This window comes from Athene noctua, chromosome 3, assembly GCF_965140245.1.
Source record: "Athene noctua chromosome 3, bAthNoc1.hap1.1, whole genome shotgun sequence".
Taxonomy (NCBI): domain Eukaryota; kingdom Metazoa; phylum Chordata; class Aves; order Strigiformes; family Strigidae; genus Athene; species Athene noctua.
Window position 1 is genome coordinate 34,983,204 of NC_134039.1, and position 13,867 is coordinate 34,997,070.

At 40.8% G+C, this 13,867-nt stretch overlaps 1 protein-coding gene and 1 non-coding gene across 3 annotated transcripts; both read right to left on the minus strand.

The window, feature by feature from the left end:
• Positions 1-1,808: 1,808 nt before the first annotated feature.
• Positions 1,809-11,229, minus strand: SLC25A3 (solute carrier family 25 member 3). 2 transcript variants are annotated; one of them, XM_074902689.1, is made up of 8 exons: positions 11,117-11,229; positions 10,809-10,962; positions 6,847-6,968; positions 4,115-4,294; positions 3,811-3,992; positions 2,943-3,115; positions 2,250-2,360; positions 1,809-2,143 (listed from the first exon to the last, which is right to left on the minus strand). In XM_074902689.1, the coding sequence occupies exons 2-8, from the start codon at positions 10,954-10,956 to the stop codon at positions 1,983-1,985; spliced, it is 1,077 nt and encodes a 358-aa protein (XP_074758790.1). In that variant the 5' UTR covers positions 10,957-10,962; positions 11,117-11,229; the 3' UTR covers positions 1,809-1,982. The 2 variants fall into 2 exon arrangements, with proteins under 2 accessions (XP_074758790.1, XP_074758791.1); XM_074902690.1 differs by lacking the exon at positions 6,847-6,968 and adding an exon at positions 7,123-7,244.
• Positions 3,406-3,645, minus strand: LOC141959504 (small nucleolar RNA SNORA53). Its single transcript, XR_012633451.1, has one exon. It is a non-coding gene; the product is annotated as a small nucleolar RNA SNORA53 (small nucleolar RNA).
• Positions 11,230-13,867: the final 2,638 nt, after the last annotated feature.

The following is a 13,867-nucleotide window of genomic DNA, read 5'->3' on the forward strand; positions in this document are numbered from 1 at the left end:
TTTGACAAAAGTGCTTCACTCTCTCAGGATTAGAAGGAACTTGAGATGTTTTCCAGGAAACAAAGAAAAGTCTATTAAGTTAAAGCAGGCCTTTAAAGAAGCTATGATACTAAGTACACAAAAGTGATACTGTTTTTTCTAACAAGTTTAACCATATACAAAAGTTAACCTCAAAAGCTGATTTAACATCAGTGGCCTTGACATGAGATCAAGTCATAGTTAACGCTCTTCTCCATGGAATTTCTTAGGAGCATTTAATGATTCATTAAATAGTTCCAAAGCTTCCCACTCACAATAGGGCAACAAAATGTATGTATGTACTTGTATCATTAAAAATATTTAAATTCAACACCAAAGTAGTTGTATAAATGTTTTATTTAGACTTACGGAATTTGACTTTGCTGTATAAATAATGCAGTTTGCTACCAACCACTCTAAGAATGTGTCATGGTGACAGGGAATATTAGATTTTGCTCCACATTTTGAGAGGTGCGAATTCAAAATAAGGCTCAGCTTGCTTATGTAGCATAACCATCCAAAATCTTGGAAGTTGGGAGGGTTTTCCCAGCAGGTGAGAAGCTCAACACTATGTAAAATAGTAGCAGGAACATCAAACTCCAGTAAGACACAATGGTCAGTGTATTTATGCTACTCCAATGCCACCTGCTTTCATTGTTCTTTTGACCCTGAAGGACACAAGAGGAAGGAGCAGTACAACGTATGTGAATGCCAAGCTAGAGTTCAGTACCATAAGCTCACATGCTAGAATGCAGCATATGCAAACAGTTTTGCACAAAAGACACATAAGCTCCAGCTCTAAGTGAACAAAGTAGTACTGAATATGGTGAACCTCTTACATACTATTAGGCATTTTCTGGATTTTTCTCAATGTGATTATCAACTGTGGGTTCTTGAACAGGCAAAACACAGAAGGCAGCATGCTCATTTTTCTGTAAAAGACTGGTAAAAACGAATTCATTGTCTTAAAACACTGCATGAGTGTCTCCCCTTGCATGTCTAGGAGCCTAGATTTCTTCACATCAAGTAAGGTCCAAAAAAAAGATTGGTATGGCTTCTTGCACTGCAGCAGTGCATGGCTCAACCAAAACTCTGCTTTTCATTTAAACTAATTCAGAGAAAAAATGAAATCAAACACAGGAGTAACCAAATATAGGGAAAAGCTGGCAAGTTTGTTAAAGTCTACAGTAAGAGGCAAGGCATTTTTATTTTACTGTAAAGCTGTAGTAAGCTTTTAGTGGTTGGGTATCTTTGAGAATCTTCATCAACATCAGCTTTTCTTTTGTTAAGGTGGCAGCTACTGTTTAATTCCACAGTACAACCGAAAGGACTCAGTTCTTTGGTGTGGTTCAAAGCCAACAGAAGCAGAAGTTAGTCAAACAAGCATAAGATAGTTATGTTAGGATAACCACCTCAAAGCAGAAACAGCTCTATTATATATAAGGTTCCTTTTATCTGTATGACCAGGATGCCCTAGCAGATTACAGTCTCATCTCAGCCATTTCATTCAGCTGTTCTACAGTAACAGCTTATTATAGGCAAATAAAACAGTGGACTCCAAATGCATAGAACTGCAGGTTAGTTACTGCCGTTCTGCAATGACAGGTTCTTGGCACTTCTCTGGAAACAGCAAAAGCTTATTTTTGTTACAACTGTTTCATAATTCTCTAGTTCCTAAAGTGTAGAATAGATTAAATTATTTTTTTAAGGAGGTGGGGTGGGGGAAAGTATTTGAGGTATTTGCTGCTATGAAATGAAGCTTACATATGCAGTAGTAAACAGACACTAAGCACTCTGTTTCTCATTTATTTCAGGCCATGACAGTGGTAGAATTTAAACCCTCGCGTGGGATGAGGGCACAGCCAATAATGACATCATATAGTTTGTTTTCTACATAGTCAAATATATAAAAGTTTCATGAAACTCATCACTGGGACAGCCAGCACAGTCAGTCCATGAGCTGTCTATTCAGCTAGACCAAGCTTCTTCTTCAGAGATTCTGGCATTTCAGGTGGAGGTGGACGAGGAAGTCTGAAATAAACCTTCACAGAATCGTAGATGAACCACTGTAGTGCAGTCAGGGTACCAATCATAATGATACGTGCAAACAGACCTTTCCATACACCTGTATAGCAAAAAAGATGAGTAGCATACAAAACCAGGAAAAATAAATCTTCCCCAAAAGACAAAACACCACAAGCACTTGATCCAAATTACATAAAAGGATGTACCTTTGAATCCAAGCCTCATAAGAACCTGTGAAGCAGAACTGCCCTTTTCTTTGTTTAACACAGATACCACGGAGTCAGCAGGATGGGAAACAATTGCGCAGAACACACCAGCTGAAAAGAGTAATTTGACATTAGTTCTGTTATTTATAGCTGAAACAAGCTGTACTGTTACTGTGTACATTAAGTACAACCAGCTGAAACCAAACCTTCTAATAACTTCTGTGCAGTTTATCTCAAGCCTCCCTGTATCCTAAAAGGACAGCAGCTGCATCTTACAATGTGACATGAATATTAGAAAACACCTCAGTTCTGCTCTTGCATCACCTCTTCTGCTGAAACAAAACTCCTTCTGAATCTTTGAATATTGAAAATCCTCCTTTCATTCAGATTTCTCTTCCCTTCCTTCAACCTTCCCCAGCCTAGCAAAGATGCAAGTTTTTTCACTTAAATCAGCTGCAGTTTCTAAACTTAACCATTAACATTGGTAAGACAAAGAAACTTAATTTTAAGAGCACTATCCTTCTACAGACCCATTTGCCACTTACAGATTTAATATAGTTTTTTTCCCTGCACATTTTAGTGAGAAGTAAATTCTGCCATTCTAGCTACAATTATTTGATATTCTGAGGAGGGATAGACTTCTAGAGTTGCAGTAGTCCATTAATGAAGTGTAGGACTTGAAAGATTCCTTACCAATATAGCCTGCAACAAATGTGACTACCAGCTGTTCTCCTTTTGTACATTCACTTCGTGGCTTGGGAACGACATACTTGTAGAGAGCTTCAACAGTACGCTCAAAGCAGGCAAATTTCATCATTGTGTATGGAATCTGTCTCATCCATAGTGGAGCAACACCTTTATAGAAACTTAACCAGAGAAGAGACACTCTATTTCATTTTCTCCAGTATTTAAAGCACATTTCTAACATGAAAAAAGACTAGTTAGCTTATTGTTGCTATCAAGAATACAACTTCTAAATACTGACACTCTAAGGCTTAAGTGTCTCAATACCTACAAATCAGAAATTTAAGTTTTATTAGTTCCCAAGTACTAACTTGAAACAGCAACACAAATTAAAATTTACCTGATCTGTACAATGCACAGCTGTTGATGTATTGCAACAATGCTGTACTGATACTACAAGTGCAGTAAGGCCCATGTCTGCATATCAGCCAAGTCCCGATAGTAATACATGACTTGTATGTTTACAGCCACTTCCATCAGAACAGAAAGCTAACATGCAGTTATATTACTCTTACATGCCAATGACTCAAGCATCTTTGACTGTACAACCAAAAAGTTGCTGAATATCTCTGACTGGAACTGCTAGAAACTGAAGTTATCCAGCAGAACTCAGCACAAAGATACTCACAAAGATGGATCTAAGGAGCATGTGGAATTAACAGACAGTTCAGCACAGATTCACTGCAGTATGTTGTTATCTTGAAATATAAAGACCAAAAAGTATTGTAAGCTAAAGCCACAACTAGTTTTGGCAACAGTTCTTCATTAGGAAAAACATCAAGAACCTGGATAAAAATAAAAATCGAGATATACTTACGCCCAGATGCCTTCTTCTCCAAACATTTTAGGTATAGCCTGCCGCAGAGTGTTTGCATATCCAGGCTGTGTCTGAATACGAACTTTAGCAGCTTCCATCGGAGCCAGAGCAATGTCAGCAAAAAACTCCGCACTGGCAGATGCAGCTAAATATAATGAAGTACGCCACAGATATGCATTTTCCTGAAGTGAATTTAAACACACATTTTTATTAATGAATCACGCTTTTATGATATTAAAACTTTGTGTTACTAATACTATTATGTTGCAGATGTATAGCCTTATGTAAACCACCTAAAGCTTACCTCTCCCAGCATGTTGCCATACAAGATTTTGAAAACTTCATAGAAACCAAATTTACAAAGCCCCTGCATGGAATATCCAATAAAGGTAGGAGCCCATCCCTTAGCCAAGCCACGAACACCATCTTCTTTGACTGTCACTGAAAATCCATTGAAGATGCTCTTGTATTTTTGTGGATCGACCTAAACAGAATAGGCAATTAATTGCTAGATACAGCTTACTATTTCCCTTCTCACACCCCCACCTGAAATATAAATTCTTAAAATCCTCATACAACTAGCTTCCTACGGTTCCCTGGAGGGATAATGTACTCGCCACAAGGTTACACTAATGTAACAGTAATTTGCTAGTCTCAAATCCTAACTTATTTTAACAGCCAGTATGTTCCTCAATACTCAGGAACCACAAAACAATATGAATTTCTGTATCAGAGAGATTTACTGAAATCACTATTCTAACACCATCTGTAATATACTGGCATAACTATGTTTAGATCAGATTCTTTAAAAATATGTCAGCTTCTGTCAGCAATCTCAACCACTCTACATGTCATACCTATGTACACTCAAGTGTCACCACAAACCAGACCTGATGATTCGCTTGATTCTTAATCAGAAAAGGTTATTTGTCCACTGTTAGTTTATCCCTCCACACAGTCAGACTAAGACAGATGGAGCAGAGCACATCAAATAGTATTCAAGAACTTCTACACTTGTACTTTGACTTCACAGTAAAGGCTACATACAAAATATTTTCTACACACAAAACTTGCAGTGAAATTTCATTAATAACTTATCAGAAATAAAAAACACCAACCTGAATGTTGCGTGTGAAAAGAAACCATTTAACAGAAATTCTTAAACAGATCATTCTGACAAATTTTGTCACATCACAATGTTACTTTTCATATTTGACATCATCCAACATTTTCTCAGAGAGGTAAGATATCAAATTAGAAGTCAACCAAAGCTTTCAGAAAGAGCTATGGGGACATGCATGCCAACCTGCAGTGACTGCTATTTTGTCTTACAGTGTGGAAACAACCTACGTGAGAACTAGTTCATCTAAATATGTCAATTTTAAAATATTCAGTATTTCAGAAAATTGCATATTTAATCAGGCACTGTAAAATGAAACTGTTCATGTAGGAACCATGCTTATTTACCATCTACATAAAAGCTGACTTCTTAAAGACATGAGGGCAGGCAATGGGTTTCTTCCTGGAGAATCTAGGATTAGTAACATGCTCTGTACTGGATTTGTAAAGAGATAAATGCTGACAGGTTTTACAAGGTCACACCTGGAATCCACATGGAACCCTCTTCTTGCACCTTCCTCTAAGTGCTGGAAAAGGAAGGGGAAGTACCACCACCCTTACCACATTAAGAAGCTCAGGACAGGTAGCCTAAGCAGAGCACACATACCAAGCAGTTGAAGCCTGGCAAGTATGAGGCCTTGCTCCCAATTGTGTATGCAGCACTGTATAGCTCTCAGGCCTTCTGCCCACTATCCCAATTTTCAATCAGATTAAGAACTGTTTGAGATGCTACATCCTCTCTACCCATGATCAATCTCCCTCTCGGGAAACTCAAACCTTAGGCACAGGTAGTCAAGCTACAGATCTTGGATTATTAAGTCCATAACAATAGAAGACTGCACTTAAGCTACATTTCAGAAATAAAATACTCAGTTACAGTTATTCTCTACTAGTAGAAATAGTTAATTCCTACAGTTAGCCTGGTCTCAATGCAAATTTTGTAGAAAGCAGCACGTTGCCCTCATTTGATGCACCCTGTGTTTGTCCGATGTGTTACAGAATTACTAATTTGAGAAAAGAATTTCAGATGTTCTCAAATAGCTGAAAAAGCCTCTCTTATAAAGAATGCTAAATAAAGGCCTTCCAGAACACAATTTTGCAGGATATCACATGCAGTACTCCTAGCGCAAGTAGTAGGCCTCCCTAATTTATAGTTTCCTCATAATTTCAGGAGTTCTATCATTATAGAATCGCCACTTTTATATTCAGCGTCAACAGGGAAGTCATTAACTACTCTATTTCCAGAAATTCATAAGTATGCTTTAATTAGCTTCACTTCTGAGGCACCGATTTGCCTGAATAAATCCATTAGTGTGTTTAATCCATGGCTGTTCACTAGGTGATTTTAATGCGGAAGCTGGTATTGCAAATTAAGTGCCGTGTGATGACACTCCTTTCAGTTCAATTAAGAACCACTTCAAGGAAACTAGCACTGATGGCCTTACCAATACTATATCAAGTTTTACACATTCTATTCAAAGGGGCATCATTAGAAAGTATCCAATCCATAAGCCATGCATCGATATCCGCAACGTTAATGGATCAAATTACACGTGCACGTCACTCCAGGCTGAAAACCACAGATTTTCCAAACACCAAAGATACTACTTTCTCCAAAAGCACATGAATAGCACTAGACAGCCTACCAGCCAGCAAAGAGTAATATTGTGCTGGGTGCCTTCCAGCAAAAACAGTCAGTTAAACTTGCCTTAAATGCAGTCAAAAATAATTCTAGAATATCCTAAATGCTTCTCTTGAAAATGGTATTTTGTTAGTCTCACAGCAGTAGACTTGATAAAAGACCATTCAAGTTTACTCACTTCCTGTCATCCAGAAAAGACTGAGTCCCTACAGTTAATTCTTAATATGCCAGCTGCATAGAGAAAAAGTTTAATAAATGTTTAAGTTAATACAAACCTGCATACGACATTTCACTAAATCCAGAGGTACAACAGCAGTGTGTGTCAGGCCACAACTTAGGACCCCACCAACGCCACAGAGAGCATAAAACTTGAGCGAGCCATATTCACAACTGTATTCTGCAGCAAAAAATAAAGACACACCATGCTTTTACATAAACTCCATGCACTGTGGTCCAGGGGATATTTTATGCCTCCAAGTTATTAGTAGATTAAATATACCACACTAAACATGCTTTGTCAATGTCACCACATACCAACATGCAGAACAAACCTGCATTCTGCATTTAACCAGGTCTAGAGGAACCAGTGCTGTATGTGTTGTTCCACAGCTAATAATCCCACCAAGGCCACAAAGCATAAAGAATCTGCTTGAGCCATACGCACAGCTGTATTCTAGTTAATTGAAAAAAATTACATATATATGATCAATCACAAATGGTAACAAAAATCAGAAAAGAAACAAAATTGACTGAGTGCTACCTTCAAGTGTATTAAATTGAAATCATGTCCCATGCTATATTATTCAACTGTACTGTTATACTCAAAATAATTCCCTTGCTTTAAATTAACACCTTTTGGACTGACAAGATTCTATTCTAAGCCTTCCAAATTGAGTTTATTCCTTTTAAAAAGCAATGGAAGAAACAGTTCAGTTTTAGCTCACAGCACACTTGAACCACAGAAATTAATCCCAGAAGCTGCTAGTGGAAATTATGACTCAAAGTTGCAAGGTCCAACATTTTCTTCTATCAGGGAATTAAGCAAGAGTGTTTCTCTAGTATTCTTGAGACAAAGCTTCTCTGGTTAAATATTCTGTGATAGCGCAACTTCTGCATTTAATTAGAGACCATACAAATCTACAAGATCAGCACTGGATTTTTATTTATGAAGATATATTTTCAGGTATTTTTCAGATTCTTTATACAGTTTTTAAAAAATTATTCCAAATACAGAATTTCAGATTTATGCAGTTTCCGTTTCATGAAACTGCATAATATTAAGTTAATCATCACATTCAATGCCCATAAACAGGGTTCATTAAAGAATCTTTCAGATCACATTTAATCAAGGGATACTTAATTTGCAGTGTTCTATACAGTACTGCATATAAAACCACCCAGTCTTGAGAACGAGTTATTAATTTTCACAAAATCCAATAGAGCAAAGTTACTGGAGCTGAAAAATAAGAATCAGTTTCCTTCTTCCATTTCTGAAGAAGCTACAGAGGGTATGATTATATGCAACCAGGAAACACTCAAGTTTAGAATTAACAGTACAAAATAAGCATAAGGTAGCAGCACAGTTCTACTATGCTTCGCATTTTAAATACATAAGTAAAAGCAAAACTAATATACTGAATAAGCATATAGAAAACAATATGCTATGTAGAAAATATTCCCCAGAGTAGAAAGGGATAATCTAGGTTCTCCTGCTATTAGATCTAGTGGTGTTACTTCAAAATAAAGGAATGTTAAAGGGTTACATCAATTGATTAAGAACTGTCTTTACAGAGTTGCTAGTGAAAAAAGACAGCAAAAACTTATCCTATTCAGAGCTTCTCTGTCCTGTCTTTTTGCTTCTGAAATAAATTCTTTTATGAACATCAACAAAAATTTACGACTGTGTTTAACAGCATCAACAGAGCACCAGTTAACACTAACAGGCTTATTCAGCTCATAACTTTATTATATAGGAACTTCTTCCCCAGAACGTTCCAGATTTTACATTACGTTTTACATTCACACTTCTCACCTTACTCTTCAAAATTAATCACAAGACAACAAAAATGTTTTTTCTTTATTCTAAAATAACAAATTCCAAATCACAGACACTGTATTAAGCCTAAACTTAGTGAGAAATCAGTTAACAGTCAAGAATAATGTATAAGCTATGAGAATTTTTTTTGAGATGCTGCTCAAGACTGTAGATACGCTGGTCCAGGACTTACATGCACCTCTAAAGTAGCTTGGTTATGCTACCACATTTGCACACAACTGTAATATTTTGTTTACAACTTGCCAGAATGACTGGTTAAACAAACACAAACAAGGCTTTCTATGAAGGTGTAATCGGAGAACAGACTCTTGGTCTCTATTCAGCTCTGCCTAGTTGCATCTTTAGCCTGCAGCACAACAGTACTGCAGTAGCTACCATGCTGCCCAGGTACCAGAAATATTTGTTCACACCCCCCTTTTCACAACAATTTACTCTTAGAAGTCATACTCCTTAACTGACAGAGACAGACATTTGTAGAAGCCACAGAAAAGCAGAGCTTTATTACAATGCTATTCAAACTGACCTGTTGGCTAGGTGTTCAAAAACAGTAATTAAGAAAAACAAGCCAGTATCAATTAGATTTGAGCTCTTTACAGGTACATAGGTTTGTAGTGGTATGGCAGTATTAGGAAAAAGCACCATAGTACATCCCACACTTTTATTTCAGAAGTAGTCAAATTTCCTAAAAACTGTCACCTGAAAAAGAGCACCGGCTAAATGTGTAGGACAAAGGGCACGAAAATTATTTGAACATACCTAGACACAGACTTAACACAAACACACTCTGAAGCTACTGAAATCACAGCACAAAAACATGTCTGCTCTGTTACGACAGCTACACTACATCGTAACTATTTCATTTCTCTGCTTCTGATCTGACATGTTAGCAAGGACAAATTCCAAGAGCTGATCATAAAACACTTTGTCTCTGAGCTGTGTTACAGTTGATGCCCTAAGCTGAACTCAGAAGGCCTCGTGGCTTGTACTGACATTTTGTGACCTTGTGTAAGCTCCGGTATCCTCTGCAACGTGTTATTCTCCCAACACAAAGGCCAGAGAACCAACTGGCACGTGAAATAACGAACTGAGCAGAGAACACTACAAACACTAAGAAATTCTGGTCAATTTTGACCACATCTGCCTACAAACAGGATGAAGATTAAGCATAATGCTTCTAAGAAATAAGTGCACCTACTGAATATCTTTAGTATTCTGACAAGCGATTTAGGGCTTTAGTTAGCTAGCAGTAAGATTACTACACTGGAAGCCAGAAGTCCTTTCTTGAAAACTTAGTAAGATCCCACACGAATGTCTATCTCTTTTTCACCATTACATGAATGCTCATGAAAGAGCACTAACACACCTCAGTAATCACAGTACTTCAGAATAGCTATTACTTTTTGTAAAATAAAGGCAAAGAGATAGTTTTAAGTTATTAACAGCTTAAACAAATAAGAATTTTAACATCTACCTCTGCTATTAGCAGTATCATCAAGGTCTGACCCTTGGAAGTCACAGAAGTGATCAGGAAACATATAGGAAGCACTTGCACTTAAAACTAAAATGCATCACTATCTTAAGACAGCAGAGCTATCTGGCATATGTCCCAAAACTACAAAGAAGAAAAAAAAAAAATAAAAGCAGGGAAAAGCCTCACAAAATAGAACAATTGCAGGCACCTCTAATGTGTCCAGATGTTTAGGTGTCCAACTGTGAACAAACAGGAGGGAAAAATAAGAGGAAAATTTTTAAAAAAAGGATGGGAGAAATAGTTTTTCAAATCCATTCAGATTCATGTGATGTTCTTCTCCGCTGAAAAAAATAAGTACGGGCCTACATCCCCAGCAGAGCCAGAAAAAGCACTCCCTTATTCCCAAGACAGAATCCATCCGAGGCCTCTGTAATTACTCTGAACTAGAACCTTGCTGTGTCCTTTCCCGGTAACATCGGATCCTTGCTGCCACTCAGCACACACCGCGGAGGGAGCGGAAGAGGCTGCCAGCGCCTCCCCCACCCGTGCCCTTCCTCGTCCTCCAAGCGGGCGCGTAGGCCTAGCGCCGTCTCCTCCCGGGCCGGGCCGAGCCCCGCTCAGCGCTAACCCCTCCGCCACCCCGACGGGCACCGGCGCCTCCACCATCCGCAGGCCTCGCCGCCGCCGCGACCCGTCCCTCCCTCTCATACCTTCAGCGGCGGATGCGGCCGCCAAGCTCCGCTGCGTAGCAGGCGCCTCCGCTGGCTCCACGCGCTTCCTCACCCCATCCTGGACCAGCTGGAAGTGCGGCGCGTAGAAGGGGTTGAGCCGGGTGAGCGGCACGATGGACGAGAACATGGCGACCTGAGATGGGCGAGAAGAGTAGAACGGCGTGGGACTGGGAGGCCCGCCACGGGCCCCGCGGGATGGCCCCGCACCCACCAGGCGGCCCGTCGCCCCGGGGCGAGCAGCGGGTCCCGCCGGGCGGGCAGGTCGCGCCCGCGCCGCCCCGACTCACCTCCTAAGATGGCGGCAGCGCGCGGACCGCTGCTCGGGCGGCAGCTCGGCGCAGGGGCTGACCGCGCGCCCGGCTCCGTCACTTTGTCCTTCGCCGACGCGAGGGGCGGGGCCGCGGCCCAAGAAGCTGCAGCGCGATTGGCGGGGGCGCTCTGCGGGCCGGCACCGTCGCGCACGCGCAGGCGAGCCCAACCCTCCGCGCGCGCCGCGCCCCTCGCCTCCGCACCGGGGGGACGGGCGGTCGCTGCCTGTCCCCGCCGGTCCCCGGGAGGCGAGGCGGGGGCTGGGCTAGCGGAGCGCCGGCGGAGTCCCGCGGCTGCCCGTCGGCGGCTGCCTTTGCAGAGGTCAGGCTGGCACCGCAGCCGCGACAGACCCGAGCAACGCGGGCGGAAGGCCCAGCGGCAGGGAGACGGGGTATTTTGGGTAGACGGGGGTCTGTCAGTGCGCTCTCCCTGCCGGAAACCCTGCCAGAACTGGCCCTGCCCTCTCGCTGCCCCTCTCTGGGTGCTTGCCGGTTAGTCCACGTGCTGCCCGCAGCCGTCGGGCAGCTGTTACAGCCCAGGGCAATGTCAAACCAGAGACGCTCTCCAGCGTCTGCTCCGCAGCCACCGCACGCACATCACCCCTGTGGCAGCACGCTGCTGCTGGCACCGGCAGGCCTGCCTTGAATCACACCCCGTCTTTACTATTAGTTTAAAGAAGCCCTCAGCATCGCCCCAGATTCCAGTTCTGTTTATTTGCGTCTAGTAATACTTAAGTCACAGCCTGGTAAAGCTGCAAGACACAGCTCTCTTTAACAAAAGGTTATGCCCTTTCATCAGACTCCTGCCACAGCATGGTGCAAGCCCAGGCGTGGTCAGGAGTAAGGCCACCAAATGTTACCTGTAGCCGCTACAGCTGCATTTCACCTCTGGAGGTCAAGCTTGCAAGGCATCTGGACACCGCCTATGCTACAACAGCTGCAGCCAGTTACAGAAGAACCACTAGCTACTGGTTTGTTGAAAGTAGAATGTTACATATAACACAGCACCCATGCTTGGCCTTAACTACCTTAAACTATGCCTTTTCTAACATGCTGCGATTTCACTCATTTTAGTTGATTTACATAGTACAAAAGTGGCAGAGCACAGTTCAGCTCTCCAGTTACTGAAGAGGTAAGAACTCCCAAGTTTTCACCATCTTGGTCATATTCTTTCCATTACAGTGCTCTAACAACATAAGCACAGAAGACAGCAAAGCAGGAGGCATGCACTGGATATCCCAGCTATTACTTCTGGGCACAGAGCCATAATGCAACTGATAAAGCACCTATGCCACCACACCTTCGGTCAGCTGAGCAGCTCCTATCCAACTTCCTGGAGGATGACCTGCTACACTAACCTTAAGACTTGGCTCTGCTTGCTGTATTTCATAACCAAGTTGATCCAGGCAGACTGTCATATGCAGGCAAAAATGACACATGCCAAACAGCCAACCCAGACTTCTGTGACAGTGCTAAGTCCCTCTTGAGTAAACTAGACTCCAGCTACCGAGTGGAAAAAGGTCAGCTGAAACCTTGCATTCTTTAAATGCTTTCAATTAGCAACCAGCTGGGAGACTGAACTGCCGTTTACTTCACTGCCACTGGTGGAAGACAGGCCAGAATTGTTCATTTTGCCCTTACTTGTTCTGCTCTACTCATGTGCATCTAAACAATTGTTGGTAGCAACATTCTATCTAAAAGCCAAACACCAATACTTTTTTTAAATTAGCTAATAACCTCTAAACATAACTGAGACTTGGGCTCTTACCTTATAATTTATTTCATAATCTTATGAAATAAAATTACATATATCATGTATTAATACATATATTATATTGAAGTTACAATCATTGCTATTCTTGCAGACTTTTCCTGATTTTTAACATACGGAAATCCTCTGCTCCTTCCAAATATGAGGGATGAACATGTGACTATTTATATAAATCAAATGGCAATTTGTGTGCACAATTAGTACTGACAGTTTGTGGATCAGTTTCTTTGGTTTTAGCTGAGTTAGCTTCTAACATCTGTACTATTAAACAGCAAAGTCTAACATATCTCCATGAAAATACAGGGATAATGTATGTCCCTGCTGAATGCATATCATTTTACACAGGAAATCTCTTCAATTTTTCCCAGATGTGAAATAATAAAACAACAATAGCTGTAATTCAAACCGTCTAGCTTAATCTGATTTATGACACACACTGAAGGTAGTAATAGATGAAAACTTGAAAGATGTTACCTTTTGGCATCCACCTGTCAGATTCACAGTGAAAAGAGCTACTGTAAATTAAATCCATCTTCCTTAATCAGTAGCTTTTCAAATTTGAGAAAGAAAATGTCTGTGGCAACTCCAAAGTTTTCCTAATTAGATCTCTCCCTTCTGTTATTAACACCCACCACACTCGTCCCCTCTCCATTCCCCAAGCAGCATACAACCAAGAAATGGTCTTACAATAACTTTTCACAGCTCTAACATTTTGGTGAGGCCTGTAAGTAAAATCAAAGCTCTTAAAACTTGTTCTCCAGATGATACTGTTTTCAAAAATATAAGATAGTGAAACAACGTTCCACATCTTTGATAATCTAGGTTAGCACAAGTAGCATCTGCTCCTGTTGTAGGCATGTATTTTACATACTCATTGTATCAATGCCAGAATTACCAGACTGTGGTTCTAGAGAATCAGTAACAGATCAATTCAAGCTGCAAATAGGTTTCACAGTCCA

What these genes read in the sequence shown, in the direction of transcription:
- SLC25A3 (XM_074902689.1), bottom strand. Translation starts at nt 10,956, where the DNA reads ATGTTCTCGTCCATCGTGCCGCTCACCCGGCTCAACCCCTTCTACGCG. An exon ending in ATTTGTTGCAGGCTATATTG is followed by an intron (nt 2,361 to 2,942) that starts GTAAGGAATCTT and finishes TACTCTTTTCAG; the next exon opens with CTGGTGTGTTCTGCGCAATT. An exon ending in TATGAGGCTTGGATTCAAAG is followed by an intron (nt 2,144 to 2,249) that starts GTACATCCTTTT and finishes TTTGCTATACAG; the next exon opens with GTGTATGGAAAGGTCTGTTT.